The sequence below is a fragment of the Salminus brasiliensis genome, chromosome 13 (genome assembly GCF_030463535.1).
Source record: "Salminus brasiliensis chromosome 13, fSalBra1.hap2, whole genome shotgun sequence".
NCBI classification, from domain to species: domain Eukaryota; kingdom Metazoa; phylum Chordata; class Actinopteri; order Characiformes; family Bryconidae; genus Salminus; species Salminus brasiliensis.
The window spans coordinates 35,219,823-35,237,322 of NC_132890.1; the positions used below are offsets into that span (position 1 = coordinate 35,219,823).

The following is a 17,500-nucleotide window of genomic DNA, read 5'->3' on the forward strand; positions in this document are numbered from 1 at the left end:
TCAGTGTTCAGAAGCTCTACTAAAGCCTGAGTCGACTGATAAATCACTGTGCTGATCAGTTATTAATCTCAGTGTTCAGAAGCTCTACTAAAGCCTGAGTCGACTGATAAATCACTGTGCTGATCAGTTATTGATCTCAGTGTTACTGAGCTCTACTAAAGCCTGAGTAGACTGATAAATCACTGTGCTGATCAGTTATTAATCCCAGTGTTACTGAGCTCTACTAAAGCCTGAGTAAACTGATAAATCACTGTGCTGATCAGTTATTGATCTCAGTGTTCAGGAGCTCTACTAAAGCCTGAGTAGACTGATAAATCACTGAGATGATCAGTTATTGATCTCAGTGTTCAGAAGCTCTACTAAAGCCTGAGTAGACTGATAAATCACTGTGCTGATCAGTTATTAATCCCAGTGTTACTGAGCTCTACTAAAGCCTGAGTAAACTGATAAATCACTGTGCTGATCAGTTATTGATCTCAGTGTTCAGGAGCTCTACTAAAGCCTGAGTAGACTGATAAATCACTGAGCTGATCAGTTATTGATCTCAGTGTTCAGAAGCTCTACTAAAGTCTGAGTAGACTGATAAATCACTGTGCTGATCAGTTATTTATCTCAGTGTTACTGAGCTCTACTAAAGTCTGAGTAGACTGATAAATCACTAAGCTGATCAGTTATTGATCTCAGTGTTACTGAGCTCTACTAAAGTCTGAGTAGACTGATAAATCACTAAGCTGATCAGTTATTGATCTCAGTGTTCAGAAGTTCTATTAAAGCCTGAGTAGACTGATGAATTTCCTTACTGAATACAGTCAGAGCAGTGTTTCAAAGTGTGCTACCCAACTCTGCAGCACATACACACACATGTACAGACTCCATCACTATATACTGTTCTCTAGAGAACACTTTCACACTTCAGTACCCGCCCCCACCACCACACACACTCTCCTTCTTTGTAGAAAGGAACTACCTGTTACTGACAAAGTGAGACGTAATGAGAATGTGTGACAGTGTTCAGACCAAACTGGAGCGTTTCATGTGTCCCGTGCAGCTCTCATATGTAACAGCAGAGCAGTTTATAGTCCATGATCTGGTTTAACTGCCTGCACCTGCAGCAACAGCGGGCAACCATCAGCCTCACAGCATGCTCACACACACACACCCACCCCCACACCCACACATCTCATCACACACATACACATACATTCGCCTAACAGTGAGCGTGCAAGTGTGAGTTTCACAACACCTGGAAAGCGAAAGGGCAGCCGTTTCCGACGGGCCGTGCTGTTATAGCTGCCACAGGCCGCTCTGCCTCCTCTAATTACACGCAGAAAAATGTTTTTGCCTCCTTTCATTTCTCCCCATTTCTCAGAAAACGAGGCACTGATTAATTATGCGCCACATGTCAGCCTACCTGCTGAAATATGAAAGCCTCTCCCGCACGTGAGCGTGTTCAAAGGGAAAAGCGTAAAAAGGGAAGAAATGATCTAAGCCGAATTCCATCAGAGGCCAAACTGAGGTGCGCCTTGTTGGAAAGTACAGTAGAGTAGAAACAACATTTTCGCTGGATTCTTCCAAAATATTCCGTTTTCCACAGCGTTACGGAAAGGCAGACAACTGTCTTTAACCAAAAATGCTGTAAGGAAACTCACGAGGGGAGAGCTGAGCTAAGAAATACTGCAAAATATGGACAAAAGTATTGGGACACTTGCTTATTCATTGTCTCTTCCAAAATCAAGGATATTAAAAAAAAAACATGTTGATGCTCCTTTTGTTGGAGTAACTGTCTCCACTGTCCAGGTGAAGAAGGCTTTCTACCAGATTTTGGAGCAGCATTGCTGTGAGGACTTGATTACATCCAGTGACAATAGCATTAGTGAGGTCAGGATGTTGGACGATCACCACCCCACCTCATCCTCAACTCCCCAACCTATCTTAAAACACTGGATGGAATTTGAAGGTGTATGGAAGTGTACGGTCATACGGGTCTACCATCAGTGGCAAGAATCCCTGCAGTCTACAGGACTGGTGTGCCTCTTGTGAGCTACTCTGCTCCATATGTTCTATCAGAGGTTGGTGGGGAAGAACCTGCGCTGACCTCTATAAGCAATTCTTATTCTCTAATTCACAAGCTGTGAAACTCTCTGAGGAGAGTTTCCTGTAGACTGCAGGGATTTTTGCCACTGCTGGTAGACCCGTATGACCGTAAGCTTCCATACAACTGCAGATTCAGCTACTTCCTTCACTCTGTGGTCTTTAACAGGCCTAAATGCAATCACTCTGCTTTGCGGCCCATTTTCCAAACTTCCAACAAGACCCTCACTGCACTGCACCACCTCTTCCCAATCTATGATTCCCGTCACACACCCCGCTGGCATTTATAGCTTGCTGAATCCTTGTGCAGTGCCATCTGCAGGAGCCTAAATAAAGTTTCTACCACCTTAAATATGCAAGGTGACAATTTTTTGTCCACATAGCTTATACATTCATACGATATGTCACAATCTAACTTCGGTTCACTTTTGAATTTCAGCTAAATTGTAGGTTTATTAATTAAGAAATATGTCATTTATGTTCCTATAAGAAAAGAACTGAACTGTGGACCAACATATGAGCCCAGTTTAAAGTGCAAACTGCTGTTTTCTGAACAAACTCCTGAAACAGCATTTCTGCACCAGATTCTTCACAGCCTATTAGGTTTGAACTATTAGCTTGAGAGTTACATTTTAACTTGGTCGCTGAGGACGCTGGGATTTAGAGAGAGCGACTGCCCTTGGCAGGCCTGGTGGTTGCAGTGTGACAGCCGAGGTCATTCCGTTTCAGTTTGACTAACAGCTCCAGCATGCAGCCCAACGGTCTCTGGTTTTGGTGGTCTGGCCGAGAGTACGTGAACCTGTTTTGAGGTTACCGTCTTACACAGTTTCTTACATCCATTCATTTAATGGTTTTGGCTTTACTAAGCCGCGCCTCGTCAGCTACTTGAAGACTCAACTGAACCAGAAGCGTGCAAGATGTGAGGCCCGTTTTTTTTTCTCTCTCTCTTTTTTTTCTCTATGCCATGCCTTTTGAGGTTTCGAAAAACGTGAGGGGAGGGGTTAGACAGACTGCAGACTTTAGAATGTGCTGCACTCTTAAAAGTAAAGATATTAATAATGATTATTTGATTCTCTAAAGAAAACCTCAATGGATGGTTCTTTAGAGAATCATATTTATTTATTTTAGTAATAAAATGTGTGCATTTTTAAAGTTCAAAGAACCTCAACAACTGCACTCTTATGTAAGAAGTCTTGAAAGAACCCTTTTATTGGTATACAATACCACACAAGGGGTCTTTAAACTTTCAAACATGGTTCTTTAGGAAACCAAGAGTGTTGGGAAGCCTTTCTGTTGACTGAAGATTAATGAGAATACATAAAATATGGTCATTCATTAGAAGGGGTGTCCACAAACATTTGGACATATAGTGTTTCATCACTGTCACTCCAAAATCTAAATTTTTGTCTTTTTTTTTTTTACTTTTTGACATGATGTAAATCTGGCAGTTGGTTCTTACATTGTATCAGACTTTCATGATTAATGGACCAATAGAAATGCTCCAAAATTCTGGGACTAAAATTCTTTTACATTGACTTTCATTGAAAGTTAAAAGGGATTCTTCCTCCTCCTGGGAAGTCAGCATTTGAAGATTAGTAGGAGGTTTTTTATGTGAGCATGATAATATTTTACAGTATATTCAGTTTACACCGCAGGTTCGAACCCTGGTAACTTTTAATTGCTCAGAAATGAGGCCGACTCCTAATGGATTGGTGTGAATTGGAGAGATCGCTCAAAGGACATTTGCAAGTAGGCTCGGGTTCGGATTAGTAAGTGTTTGTTTGAAAGCGCTGGTCTTCAGAAATCTCATCTTATTAAACCCTTCAGGGAAAACAGGGTCGTCTCACGCATCGCTTTGGAGAGGAGGGTTCAAGCGGTCATTTCTTTCTTTCCACTTGATATTGTTTGTGTCCATATGTTGTGGAGTGCTGTGAGTGTGTGTGCGTGAGTCTTTCTCCAGCAACAAACATCAGCAAATCCCATCATCCCCGAGCAGAGGCCCCAGGGGCCTGAGGCTTGGGAACGGGACGGCCACTGCTGCACCCCTGTGCCCTTGCGTCCCGCCCGGGAGGTGACGGACGAGAGCCGGTGCCCGAAACGCACCCCCTCCCCCCCATCCTACGCACTTGCACAATCACACACACACACACACACGCCAACATGGCATGTGTCACCGTTCCTGCCATTTATCAATGTGAAAAGCAAGGGAGGCTGATGTCAAACGGAGGCAAACGCACTGGGAGGAATGTTCCAGTTTTAAATAAACGACAGCAGAAAAAAGTCATGGCCTAAAAAATGCTGGGCATGTGGCCACCCCCCCCCCCCCCCCACCACCATCATCTCGCTTCACACACACACACTCAATGTGGCAGATAGAGCGTTGTTCTCTGGGGGGACGGCACGGACATTGACCCCAAAGCGATGCCTTTTCCAGATGCCTTCTTGTCTCCAACTCAAGAGACGGGAGTGTGTGTGGGGAGTGTGTATGTGAGTGTGTGTGAGCGTGTGTACGTGTGCTGGTTTCATACACCCACACAAAGGCCTCTGTTTAACATGAACAATCTACTACTCTATGCTTTATAACGACTAGAAATGACCTCATAGTGAACATGGACTTCAGCTATGTGGCAGTTCAAAGGACACTGAAGGGCTAGTCTACTGCACATTAACTACTTAAGCTGCTATACGGCCCGAAAGGGGCAATAACAAGGCCAGGATTAAGCAAAGATAAATGAGATAAGAGTAAAATGAGCAGCCGGGGCCACTGAATCATTCAGTAATCAGACAAAACAAAGGTTTGTGAAAAATGCCGTTTTCTAATTAAGCCATTCAGCTACTTTCAGTTGCGCCCATTTCGGACACAGATTGTTTAGTCCCTGTAGAGAAGTACTGCCAATAGAATAGGACTTTCTGGAACAGATAAACATGAACCTAGTCAATCCTTCCATCCCTCTCCCCATCCATTCATCATTCCTTCTATCCATCTCCCCATCCGTCCATCTATCCATCCATCTATCCATCCATCCATCCATCTCTCCATCCATCCGTCAAACCTTCTATCCATCCATCCATCCATCTCTCCATCCCTCCATCAATCCTTCCATCCATCTCCCAATCCATCTGTCAACCCTTCCATCCATCCATCCATCTCTCCATCCATCCGTCAATCCTTCCATCCATCTCCCATCCATCCATCAATCCTTCCATCCATCTCCCCATCCATCCATCAATCCTTCCATCCATCCATCCATCCATCCATCCATCCATCCGTCAACCCTTCTATCCATCCCTCCATCCATCCATCCATCCATCCATCCATCCATCCATCTCTCCATTCCCTCACTTCTCAGGGTCTTACCGTTGGGGCAGAGCTCTGGGCCGTTGGGGACCTCCTGCAGAGTGATGTCATGGGCATACACAGGTCTGGCAGGAGGTGCGTGCTGAGGGTGGCCCATCCCAGGGAGATGAGTCGGTGTTACCATGGAAACCGCCACCCCGCCAGCCTGTCTCCGCAAGAGCACAGAAAGACAAACATACAGTAAATATCACGCGCCCACCGTCATCATTAATGACATGGCTGTGGGTTCCTCTGCATTGGCTTGACTAACGGGCCTTCTGCCCTCGATTGCTCAAGAGTTGATGTAAATGAACTCCACAAACTATTAAGAAGTAAAGATCTGAATGACTCATTGTGTTTGAGGGACTCGGGTAGTTGCTATGAGACTTTCATTCACAACCGCGTCGCTCCAGCAAACAGTAAAAGCTCTTTTTCATTTTATTTTTTTCGCTTATGAATTCCCCTGTGCGGCCAAAAGGGAGCTTGAATTTCTGTTGAACTTGTGCGTTTGAGCTGCGTTTTTATCCCTTTGATCTCAATGGGGTACTGACGTCAGGCCAGAAGAAGGGGAAGTCACAGAGAGAGAGAGAGAGAGAGAGAGAAAAAGAGGTGCAGGTCTTTGCTGACTCCACTGGTTATATATATATATATAAAAATTTGCCACAGATAGAGAAGATTGTTGGATGCCAGAAGTTAGCAGATAGCAGATCAGAGCACTGTTCTCTGGGAAAGTCCCACCATCTGAAAGTGCATCGAGAAAGTGTATCTACTGGATAAAAAGTCCATTCAAACCCGTCAAATCAGCTTCCGTTTCCCAGAGCCCATGCCATAGGCCAGAATTGTGTCCACAGCGCAAACAAGCATTGTTCTGTTCTGTTGATGTTCTTTGTTCATTTTTGGAGAAGAATGCAACAAAAAAAAACACTGACACAATGCAAAAGTGATTCCGCTTTGTGACGTGAACGGGGGTTTGGCAACTTTTATGAGATATGAGGACGTTCTCATTCAGAATTGCGAGGTGCTTAGACTACAGTCGATCTCTGTTTAAGTGATTTGGCACGCTGGACATTGTGAATCATTTGGTACGGTACAGATGAACGGATATGCGAATTTCAAATATTTTGACTCAAGGATACGACAGTATTTCCCACCAAGAAATGTGATGCGGCAAAGTAAACCTGCCTAGTAATTTCCTCTCCTAAGCTTGGTTACGTGTTGTAGCATTTAACCCCTTAATGCAGTGAGGATTATTACACACTCTTTTACTATTATTCAGTAACTACAGGGACTTCTGTACAAACTGGCTGGGCTATTCTCTTCTCTGGTAATACACTTTTTCAAAGGGGTTAATACTGAAAGATTTCCCAAAAGTAATAAAATCCTCCACTAACACAACCTAATAATGTAATAACTTGCCTCATAATGTAATACAGGTTCCTAAATACCATTCTTAAAACCCACTTACTCGTTTTTATCATGGCGTGCTAGGCCAGACACAGAGGGATGAACACTTGCAGAGATGGAATCCAAGCAAGTTGTTTATTAACAAAAACCAAGATAACATAAAGGGGCAAACGAGGCAAAAGAAGCAGCAATTATGGCACTATGGGGTACAAATGTAAACGCAACAGAAACGTGACAACAAGAGGGCGAAACCAAATGAACCTGGGACCGGGAGGAACTGGGGGCTGAGCTGGCGTGAACGGTAAACACAGAGGGGAAAACCAAAAAGGGGACAAGAACAAAATCCTACAGGCAGAGCCTGGGTTAAACAGGGGTTAACTTAAGTTGCGCTCGACCGGCGCTATAAAGACAAAAGGGGGAAGAGCTGGGGAACCAGTCACTAAGCAAAACGGCAAGGCCGACCAAACCTGGAACCACAGCGAGCTGCCGTGAGCGTGGGTCGCCTTGCTGGGGCATGGGTAGCCAGTGAATCCTGACAGTGAGCGAGCGAGCCTCGCTGATAGCATGGTTAGCAGGGTGAGCAACTGCTCCTGAACACAGATACCGAGCCAAAGCTGACCTTAACACACCTTACGGTCGTACGGGGAATCTCTCGGGCGACCTCAAGGTTCCAAACTATACAATTCTCAGCACTGAACCATGGTGTAGAGGCTCCTTAAGTACCCCCAGTCCCAGGTGAAACACATGACCCAAACAAAAGAACAATGAACAATCAGAACTGAATCACGAATCGATACAACAATCTGTGAACGACACAGTGCTTTAAAAACACATGATGAAACTGACAACCCTGCTGAAAATGAACCATCTTAGCTCTTGACCATCATAGGGTATGTTTTTGCTTGAGTTTGATAGTTTAGCTGGTCTACAAGTGTGACCAACCCAGAGGTGTAAAATAACGAAGCAAAAATACTTTGTTACATTACTTAAGTAGAAATGTTGGTTATCTATACTTTTTTCAGCCAACTCTCCTTAGATTTTTACCCAATTATCTGAACTTGCTACTCCTTACATTTTAAAAATAGCCTCGTTACTCCTATTTCATTTCCATTTGTTTTTATTGTTTTTAAACCTTATCCAGATAAATCGAGCCATCCGCTCAATGAAGCTCATGTTAATGCTCAGTAGAGCACAGAGACGCTCCTTTAATAGAGCTGATATTACTGAAATGCTTCATTTTCAATGGGCAGATCTGCAGCTGAAACAGGAGCCTAGTGCAGCCCAACATTTTTAACATCAACATTTTAATAGAACATTCTCCTCATTATGGCTTTTAGAGAAATGGGTTTTTGGGGAGGGGGAGTGGGTAGTGCACTATAGACCCCTGTGGCGCGGCCTAAGCTTTCGGCCTTTTTTTTTAACTTTTACTTTTCTACTTGAAGTAGGTTTGAAACCAGTACTTTTACACTTTTACTGGAGTAAAAAGCTTAAGTTGATACTTTAGCTTCCTACTACTTAAACCCTAGTATCTACACTTCTACCTGAGGAATGAATATAAATACTTTTGACACCTTTGGACCAATCAGATCAAGCTTAACAACCAGTATGACCAAGCTGATTGACCAGAACAACCAAGACCAAAATCAAATGCAACATACATTATGGTGGTCAAGAGCTGGTTATCCACTAACGTACCAGCTTAGGATAATTTTTCACCTGGTTGACCAACCTTTTAATCACCTTAACCATCAAAGTCCAGTTTTGACCACCCAAAACCAGCTAGCAAAAAAGCTGGGGTAGGCTTTTTGTTTGGACTTTTCTCAAGAACAAATTTAAGGAAATTCTCAGGAAGATATCGGGGAATAAGGCCCATTGATTCATTTCTGGCTGTTTGACCATTGATGAGGACTTAGACTAGGGGTGATCAACTGGTCATCATCCAGCACCGTCAGAATCTAACAGCAAATCATGTGTAGATCAGTGGTCACCAACCCTGCTCCTGTAGATGGACCTTCTTGCAGATTTGAGCTCCAGCCCTAATCAACCTTATCTGGTCCATGTAATTATTGGCATGGAGTGAGGTATGTTTTTCTTGGATTGGAGGTGAAAGGAAGGTAGAAGGTGCAGGAACATAGATCCCCATGAGGGCTGGTGACCACTGCCACCAACCACAGTGTCTAACTCTCCTTCAGAAAGACGGACCTACAAGCTTGCCTGTGCCTGTGTTGTAATTGTGGCTGTCTTCAGCTGTGGAAGGCCTGCCAGTGGTCACTCACTGTAAACAACATGCTCGAAATACTTGGTCATGCTCGCTGAGAGTGGTCTGATAGCAGTAGCCACAGCTGGCGTACATTACAGCACCCCTGCTGGTGTGTCTCCATAACACCAGTGCAGCTCTAAATCCGACTGCTCTGCATAATCGCTTTCCACAGCCTGTCCTTGTCTAGGGAAAAGCCCTCTGCAGAGCTCAAGGGGCCTTGCTGGACTGAACTGAGAGGGAGGAGAGAAAAAAGAGAGAGTGAATGGATATGCTTCTCCATTTTAGGACCTTCATCTTTAGATTTTGTGTCAATTGCACCCATTTCAGAAAGGTAAAAGTATTGTCTCTAAGCTACAGTCATCCCGCTGACATAAAGCCTGGTATCTAAGCCAACGTCTGACTCCCGGTCTATGCAGAGAGACGAGGGAGGCGCGGGCCGCCAGAATGAGCGCCCATCTGATAAGGCCTACTGCTGAAGCAGAGCCACTGTTATCAGCTTAAGCCTTGTCAGTAGCTTTATGAAGCCGTGCTAGTGGCAGTATTGACGGCAGTGGCAGGGGGGCTGGAGGAGACCGTCTGAAACCGAACCCATGCAGAGAGGAGACGAATGGGTAGAAATGGCCTGGGGGGGATCGGAAGCCCTGAGGAACCCAAAGGGAGGTAAAGTTGCTAGGAGAATTTATGGGGTAAAGGAGCACTGGTACAGGGCATCGCTCTCTCCGTCCTGTTAGATAAAGCATGGAGACAGGATGCTGAGAAGTGAGTGATGAAATTAGTAGCACTGATCGTCTGATAATGGAAAAAAGAGGCAACGTATGCAACATTGTCAGCAATTCAGCCTCGTCAGCAGTGAGCTAGTGTCCCTCTGTAGTTCCCCAGTGCAAATTATAGCTGTGGTGCCTGGCTTCCAGTACCAAATAAACCTTATTCAAGAGAAATGTGACACATTTAGACAAACGTCCAATTACTTCTTTCCCCATAAAATGTAGGTTATGAATCAAAGTTTGGAATCACTTGTCATTGTAACAATCAGTGTCATTTTATATACAATAAATATTTATTCAGTAAAGATTCAAGTATTACAAATCATTTGCCAGAAGGAATATTTAGACATTTTCCCTCAATGTTTTAATGTCTATATTTCTATAAACTACAATTTCTGAACATTTAAATAACACACTGTACATTTTTAGGTTTGATCTCCACTTTTGAAAACTGATTTGACCTTCTTATCAATGCTATAGAGCATCCTGGTTTCCAAACTTTCCAGCAGTAGTATGATATAAGTGGTATACGTTTCCATTCCCTACTTAATGTAAAAAGGTAAAGGTGCATGTATCTGTCACTGTACTATGTACAGAAGCTGCTGTTTTACTGTAAAGCTGTTATATTGGGGTAGTGGTGGCTCAGCAGGTATAGAGCTACGCTATTAATGACAGGGTTGTGGGTTCGATACCCGGGCTCGGCAAGCTGCCACTGTTGGGCCCAATAGCAAGGCTCTTCCCACTACCCCAATGTAGCAGCTTTACAGTAAAACAGCAGCTTCTAAATCACATAGATGCTCCACGGTATGCCATTCACCGATCAGCCATAGCATTAGCACCACCTGTCTAATACTGAGTAGACCCCCTTTTTACTGCCACAGCAGAGCTGACCATTTGAGGCATAGACTCAAGTGAAGGCGTCCTGTGGTATCTGGCTCAGAGACGAAGTTAGCAGCAGATCTTTTAAGTCCTGTAAGTTGTAAGGTGGGGCCTCCATGGATCGCATCAATGGAACAATGGCCTCCAGTTCATTGCATACCATACAAAGCCCACAAGAGATGTTATGACCCAGTTGTCTAGCCATCACAGTTTAGCCCTTGTTAAAGTGGCTCAAATTCTTATGGTTGCCCCTTTTCCCTGCTTTTTAATATACCACCTTCAAGAATTGACTGCCTGATATATCCAACCCTTGCCAGATGCCTCTGTAGATGAAGATAGTCAATGATTTTTTACTTTACCTATTAATGTTATGGCTGATTAGTGTATGTTCTTTTACCTGGAATTCAGTATTTCTCAAAATGAATGAGTGGTGTTGGTGTGTTGACAGAGATGTGGTAGACATATGAGAGATAGTGTTATCCCCAGGCACCAGAATGACTTAATATGGCCTTACTCAGATCAGATATGCCTACTCGGAATCCCTAGTCAATAAATACACTTGAAGAGAATGACTGCTAGGCAGTCTCGATGTTTAGTCTGTAGTGTTAATGACTCTGTTGGATGGCCCGACTCTATTATCTGTTTTTCTGTCTCCTCCTGAGTCCCTCTCTCATATTATGAGCAGCGAGGGCCAGCGCGAAGCGAGAGAGAGATCAGAACGCGGCTCTTTTTCTTCTCTGATCCATGTAAATTCATGAAGCCGCAAAAAAGGCACAAGCGCCGCAACCTCCGGCCGTGCCTGGAGACCCGGGAGCGCTCATCTCAATTTCAAAAGCCAGGGGAGGGCGCAGTCTGGGTACGCCTAACGGAGCACCCCGTCCCCCGCATTAGTATTAGCACTGCAGGATTAGCATGTGACCCGGCCGGGCTCCAAGCCGAGCGCTTTCTCGAGTCGAGGCTGCGCATACTGATGGCCGAGTGTCCGACTCGAGCCTTTATCAGACGGCTTCCATTCAGCTCTCACTCGCACCCAAGCTTCCAATGTACCTTTGCTCGGCACAAGACCTGCCGGAACGGATGCTTTTCACCGAGGCTTTCAGGCCGTGTTTGCGTGCTCGCAGAGCGCTTTAACCCCCAGTGACCTCACAGAGGTGAACGCACCTTTTGTTTTTTGTGCTTTTTTATGAGAACTGAAGGCTGCTCTGCTTTTTTTTTTGTCAGCAGTTGTTTTATTTGCAGGGCAGATTGCGTGTCGTCAGCGATTTTGCATTCATTTAATGCCCCTGACATCGTGCTGACCTCCGCCTCTCTCTCTCTCTCTCACTTCCAAATTCAGATAAAGCTGTATCGCACAATGGTGCATGCATAACAGCGGCCTTGATAAATATTCCGCTGTGTAAGTGACAGGGGACCTCAGAGCACATGAATCGCTTGCATTCATACGGCGTGTTTATGTTTGGATTTGGGAGTGGTCGAAGAAAGAGTGAGCGTAGACCTACATGACTGATTTGGAGACATTTGAGGAAATGAATGAGCGATTCTAAGCTATTATAAGCCGAATTTACCAGAGGTTAATGTAGCATATGTGGCTAATGCCAAAGCATTAGCACCACTTCATCTATAGTGGCTCCTTTTAAGGGGTGGATCTACATATTAGACAGTTAGAACAGTCAGTTCTTGATGGTGATGGAGGTGTTGAAGCAGGAAAAATGGTCAAGCATAAGAATCTGAGCCAAACTGTGATGGCTAGACGACGACTGGGTTAGAACATCTCCAAAATATCAGGCAGGTCTGATCAGGTTCATCCAGTATATATCGGTCAGTACCTACCAAAAGTGGTCCAGTAAAGGACAACCAGTCTCCAGTGAGTCACCTAAGGGCACCTAGGGCTCATTGATGTGATCCACTGAGGCCCCACTTCAAAATGTACAGCTTTTTTATGGCTAATGCCTTGGTGCCAGATACCACAGGACGCCTTCAGAGGTGCCGTAAATACTCAGATCTGTTGGTGGTGGGACAAGGGGGACCTATCACTATTGGACAGGTGGTTTTAGTGTAATGGCTAATGTTGTCATACACTGATGTTGGAAGTGCTTGGAGGGATCCATTCATTTTTTTCAAGAATGACTTGATCTGCTAACAAGACAATGCAAGCTTGACCAAGTTATGGAGTGGGTTCAGGAGTGAGGAAGTTCAGGTGAGGTCCTTGAGAACACAGGCAGCAGATTCAGAAGCCATTGAGAACTGGATTGCCAGCCTGTGATGGATAAAAAAATGTGGAGAGGAAAACTAGTATGGGAGGTGTGGGATCCTCTGAATGGAACTTTGGAATAACTCCACTTCTAAATCACGTAGATGCTCCACGGTATGACATTCACCGATCAGCCATACCATTAGAACCACCTGCCTAATACTGAGTAGGTCCCCTTTTTACTGCCACAGCAGAGCTGACCATTTGAGGCATGGACTCGTGTGAAGGCGTCCTGTGGTATCAGGAGGTATCTTTAAAGTCCTTTAAGTTGTAAGGTGGGTCCTCCAGTTCACTGGTTGTCCTTTAATGGACCACTTTAGGTAGATACTGACCACTGCATACCAGACAAACCCCACAAGGCCTGAGACCTGATGTTTTGGAGATGTTCTGACCCAGAACAGCCATCACTGTTTAACCCTTTGTTAAAGTGGCTCGGATTCTTATGGTTGCCCATTTTCATAACCACACCAATTTCCATCACACTGAATAATAATCTCTGAAGATAATAAAAGTCCCAGTGTTTCAGAGTCTACACAATCATACAGTCTTAAAAATAAAAAAATAATAAAAGCTCTTCAGTGGCATCACTCAAAGAACCCATTGTTGCACCTTCATTTTAAGAAACCGTGGTTCTATATATAACCATTACCTTCACTAAAAAAACTTTGAAGAACTTTTTATGGGTGCAGAAGAAACATATATACATATATAGTCACATATGTTCTCATATTCTTCAAAAAGTTACAAATCTCACTTTAGGGTATATTTTGCAACAATCGGTTCTGATAAAAAGTTTGATAAGCAGTTCTAGGTCAATCTAAGGATCTAATTGTCCAAGCTACTCTTAAAACTGCATATTGCTCCAAAGTTTCCAAACTTTTAACAGCTCTGACGTCCCAAAAAGGGGCCCTGATTTGTCGGCTTTAGCTTCATCCCCAAGGTACTAACACTGTGGAACAATATGTTCTTTTATATACTTATGTTTAGTCTTCAAACTAACAAAGAAACCATGTTTATTCATATTAAAATATTTTAAAAGCTTGGTGAACCCCCTCCCCTCAGTTTATATCCCAACAATTCCTCCACAGCTTGTAATGTAATTGCTGCAGTGCCCAGACTAATGGAACCTATACCATGTAGGCAATATAACTGTAATCCGACTCCTAATGTCCATCCAGGACAGCTAGGAGGTGTTTGTTAACACACTGCCACATGTGTGCCTAATGCTATGGACAGCTCAGGCCGAAAGGTAATTTATGGTTAGTGTGTTTGTGGTGTTGTCTTACCATCGCACCCAGACGGTCAGTCGGGTGATGGGGCTGGTAGGACGAAACTTGATGCATGTAGTAGCTCATGGCAGGCTGTGGGACAGCACTGGAGGCCTGGGGTCAGGAAAGGGCACACACAGGACATAAATGATGACGTCTGAGATGCCAGAAAACTGTTAATTGGAATTTTAATGTATACGGTTTCCAGCAATAAGCAAAGATAAATAGCAATCACAGTTTATAAACAATTTTACTAGGAAAAAAATATATATATATATATCATTATAATATCATCAGATATATATAATATCATTACCTTTACGGAAGAAAAAATAGCCTACTGCTGCGGTTTGAGAAATGTGACTTGCTGTGATAGGCTGAACAATGCCCAGTACTTTTTTGCATATTAAAAAATAATAACCAGGCCAACCTAAGGTGATAAAGTGACCAATTACAGAGCTTTTCTTCAGGTAACTCAAGCAGTTTAGACCAATTAGACCAGTACATTTTAAGGTAAGCCTCTAAACATTATGAGTAACTGAGCTGCAGCTGAAACTGATTAAATGCTGTGTAAGATGTTCTACAATATTGTGTAAGTTTGTGGCTCCTCCCACTTATTTTTTTGTTCATTCCCCTCTGTAGCCTAGAACTCCCCCTATCGCATGACGTCCCCAGACTGGACAATGGAGCTCTGAGCCCTTGCTGGGATTTAAACTTAAGATCTCCTTACTCTTGCTGAGCAGCAGTTAGACCGTAGGGCCGGTCTAGAGCTGTGAAATTACACTACATAAAACCACAGAGTAAACTTACAGAAATATACAGGTTCTAACACAGCTCTAAAGTGGAGCAACAGTCTAACTGCTTGTTTATTTAGAGACTCAATTGGTCAATAAGTTTGAATCCCACCAACTCCACAGCCTTCCATGATCAGGAGTCTGAAAATAGAAAGGCCTCGCCCATTACATGTGATTGGGGGAGTTCTAACATGCAGATGGGAGTAAGCAAATTGAAGGGGCGGAGCCACAGACTAAACACTTTACACAATATTTAATACATTTTAGCCACAGCTTATTTAATAATGATTACAATGAGACTCGACTCAATATGGATTGCTTACCAACCAGAGATGCAGAAGCTAAAAGCTAGGAGTTAGGTGAACATTGGAGTAAATTAAGTTGAGTTAATTAAAAAAATGCTGTAATCAATTACTTTAAACAACAGTGTGAATGTGTGCTAGATCAGGCTAGATTTGTTACAGTTTGGCTCTGAACCCCCATTTTTCAGACTTTGAAAAAGTGCAATATCAACAGCATTCTTTGAATTGGACACCCCGTCCCTACCCCCACCCCGCATGATGGAGTTGGTCTGCTGGAGGTGCCCCATCCTCATCAATCAGTCGCTGTTTATCTGAGACACGGGGCTAACCTGCATTAGTAATCACCTGCCAGTCAAACACAGGGCAGCTACAAGATGACCCAAAACCGGGAGGAGGAGGTGGGCAGGGCCTGATGGCTCAGTGATAACGCAGTGAGATAGAAGAACCTGTTGCAATGATTACCTTGGTCTTACACAACTGAGCAGAGCAGGGCGGGTACAGTGTAACAGATAAGCGCATTTAGCAATACTGCATCAACATACTTCTCAAATACACACAGTTTCGGACGTGTATATTAATTCTACGCTATTCCATGTTTGTGTGTGGACTGGTACTGCCTACGTCCATCAGGAGACATATCTGCAAAGAGCTGTGAACTATGTATCGAAAAGTTTGTGGACACCCCTTCTGATGAATATGTTCAGCTACTTTAAGCTGCATCCATCGCTGACACTGATGTGCAAATGCTCAAACCCACAGCATGTCTAGTCCTGTAGAGTACTGCCAATAGAATAGGACTCTCTGGATCTGATAAACAGTACCTATTGGCACCATGTTGCCTCATAATGCCAGACGTGGGCTATAGAGGGGTATAAAGCCCCCCAGCATTGAGCTGTGGAGCAGTGAATCTACTGTGTTCTCTGGAATGATGGATGGTGGGGCTCCATTAAATACTTCTGAGATGAGTTGGGGAGTTGAGGATGAGGTAGGGTTGTCCACCATCACACAACATCCTGACCTCATTAACGCTTTTGTTGTTGAATGCAATCAAATCCTTACAGCAATATTTTGAAATCAAATCCCAGGACAGTAGAGATAGTTACTCCAACTAAAGCAGGATAAACTCTTTCTTTAATAACTTTAAATTTGGAAGAAACAGTGTATGAACAGGTGTCCCAATACTTTTGTCAATTAAGATTCTTTAACCATTTTAAATATCTCTTTCACAACAGTGGTTGCATTGCTCAAAACACACACACACACAAACACATTTGCAGCTCCTTTATTTTTAAAAGTTTTTCGCTTCTAAGTGGAGCCCCCTTCACTTTATAGCCAGCCTCACATTTTACTTCATAAAGTGTTATTACTCCGAAGTTCTCAGCCATGAACCAGAAAGCAGGAGACGTCCCAAGAAAGCCTGAAAAGTTTAACGACTGAGCCAGCACTGCAATACATCCAGCCCTGTTCACCTCTTCCCTCCATCCCTCCCTCCATCCCTCCATCCCTTGCTACTGCCATCTCTTTATCGCTGTTTACTAGCGGAGGCATTAGCGGAGGGGGCTGGGACCCAGCTGTGAGGGATTCTGTTTGCGGAGGGAGTTTGGGATGCACACACACATTGACAGGCAGACTGGCGGCTGAGGAATCACCTCAAACGCTGTATGTGTGTGTGTGTGTGTGTGAGTGTGTGTGTGAGTGCAAGCACATCTTGAAGTGCTTAAGGAGAGTGGCTGTGGTGCTCTCAGACAAGGTTCGAGGTGACTGTTGCACCCAGGTCTTCCAGGGGTCACCTCAGCGCTCCTTCATCCAGCTTACAGCATAAAGTTAGAAGGCTGTCAACATTCAACAGATCTGCTCTCTTAAAAATGAAGGTGCTCAATTGGGTTCTTTGGAGGACGTCCACTGAAGAACCACTAACAAACTTTTTTTTCACCTAAAGAATTTTATCTATAAAAGGTTCTTCCTGGAACCTTTGGTGGTTCTTCAAGGACAGTCATCCATAAACTCTTCTCTTATGATGCCATGCTTATTTTTAAGCCATCCAAAATAACCCCAGTCATTTAAGTCATTTATTTGTGTAGCTGCATTAAAGATATCAGGATAGACACTGCATTGACAAAAGTATTGGGACACCTGCTTATCTATTATTT

At 43.8% G+C, this 17,500-nt stretch overlaps 1 protein-coding gene across 1 annotated transcript in view; it reads right to left on the reverse strand.

Annotated features, from left to right (window-relative positions):
* Window positions 1-17,500, reverse strand: part of ets1 (v-ets avian erythroblastosis virus E26 oncogene homolog 1) — a 67,892-nt gene that overhangs the window by 49,419 nt on the left and 973 nt on the right. The window contains exons 2-3 of the mRNA XM_072695245.1: window positions 14,273-14,368; window positions 5,450-5,594 (exon numbers count right to left, since the gene is read on the reverse strand). Coding sequence (XP_072551346.1) covers window positions 5,450-5,594; window positions 14,273-14,341 — 214 coding nt within the window. The 5' untranslated portion in view covers window positions 14,342-14,368. The remainder of the gene's footprint in view (window positions 1-5,449; window positions 5,595-14,272; window positions 14,369-17,500) is intronic.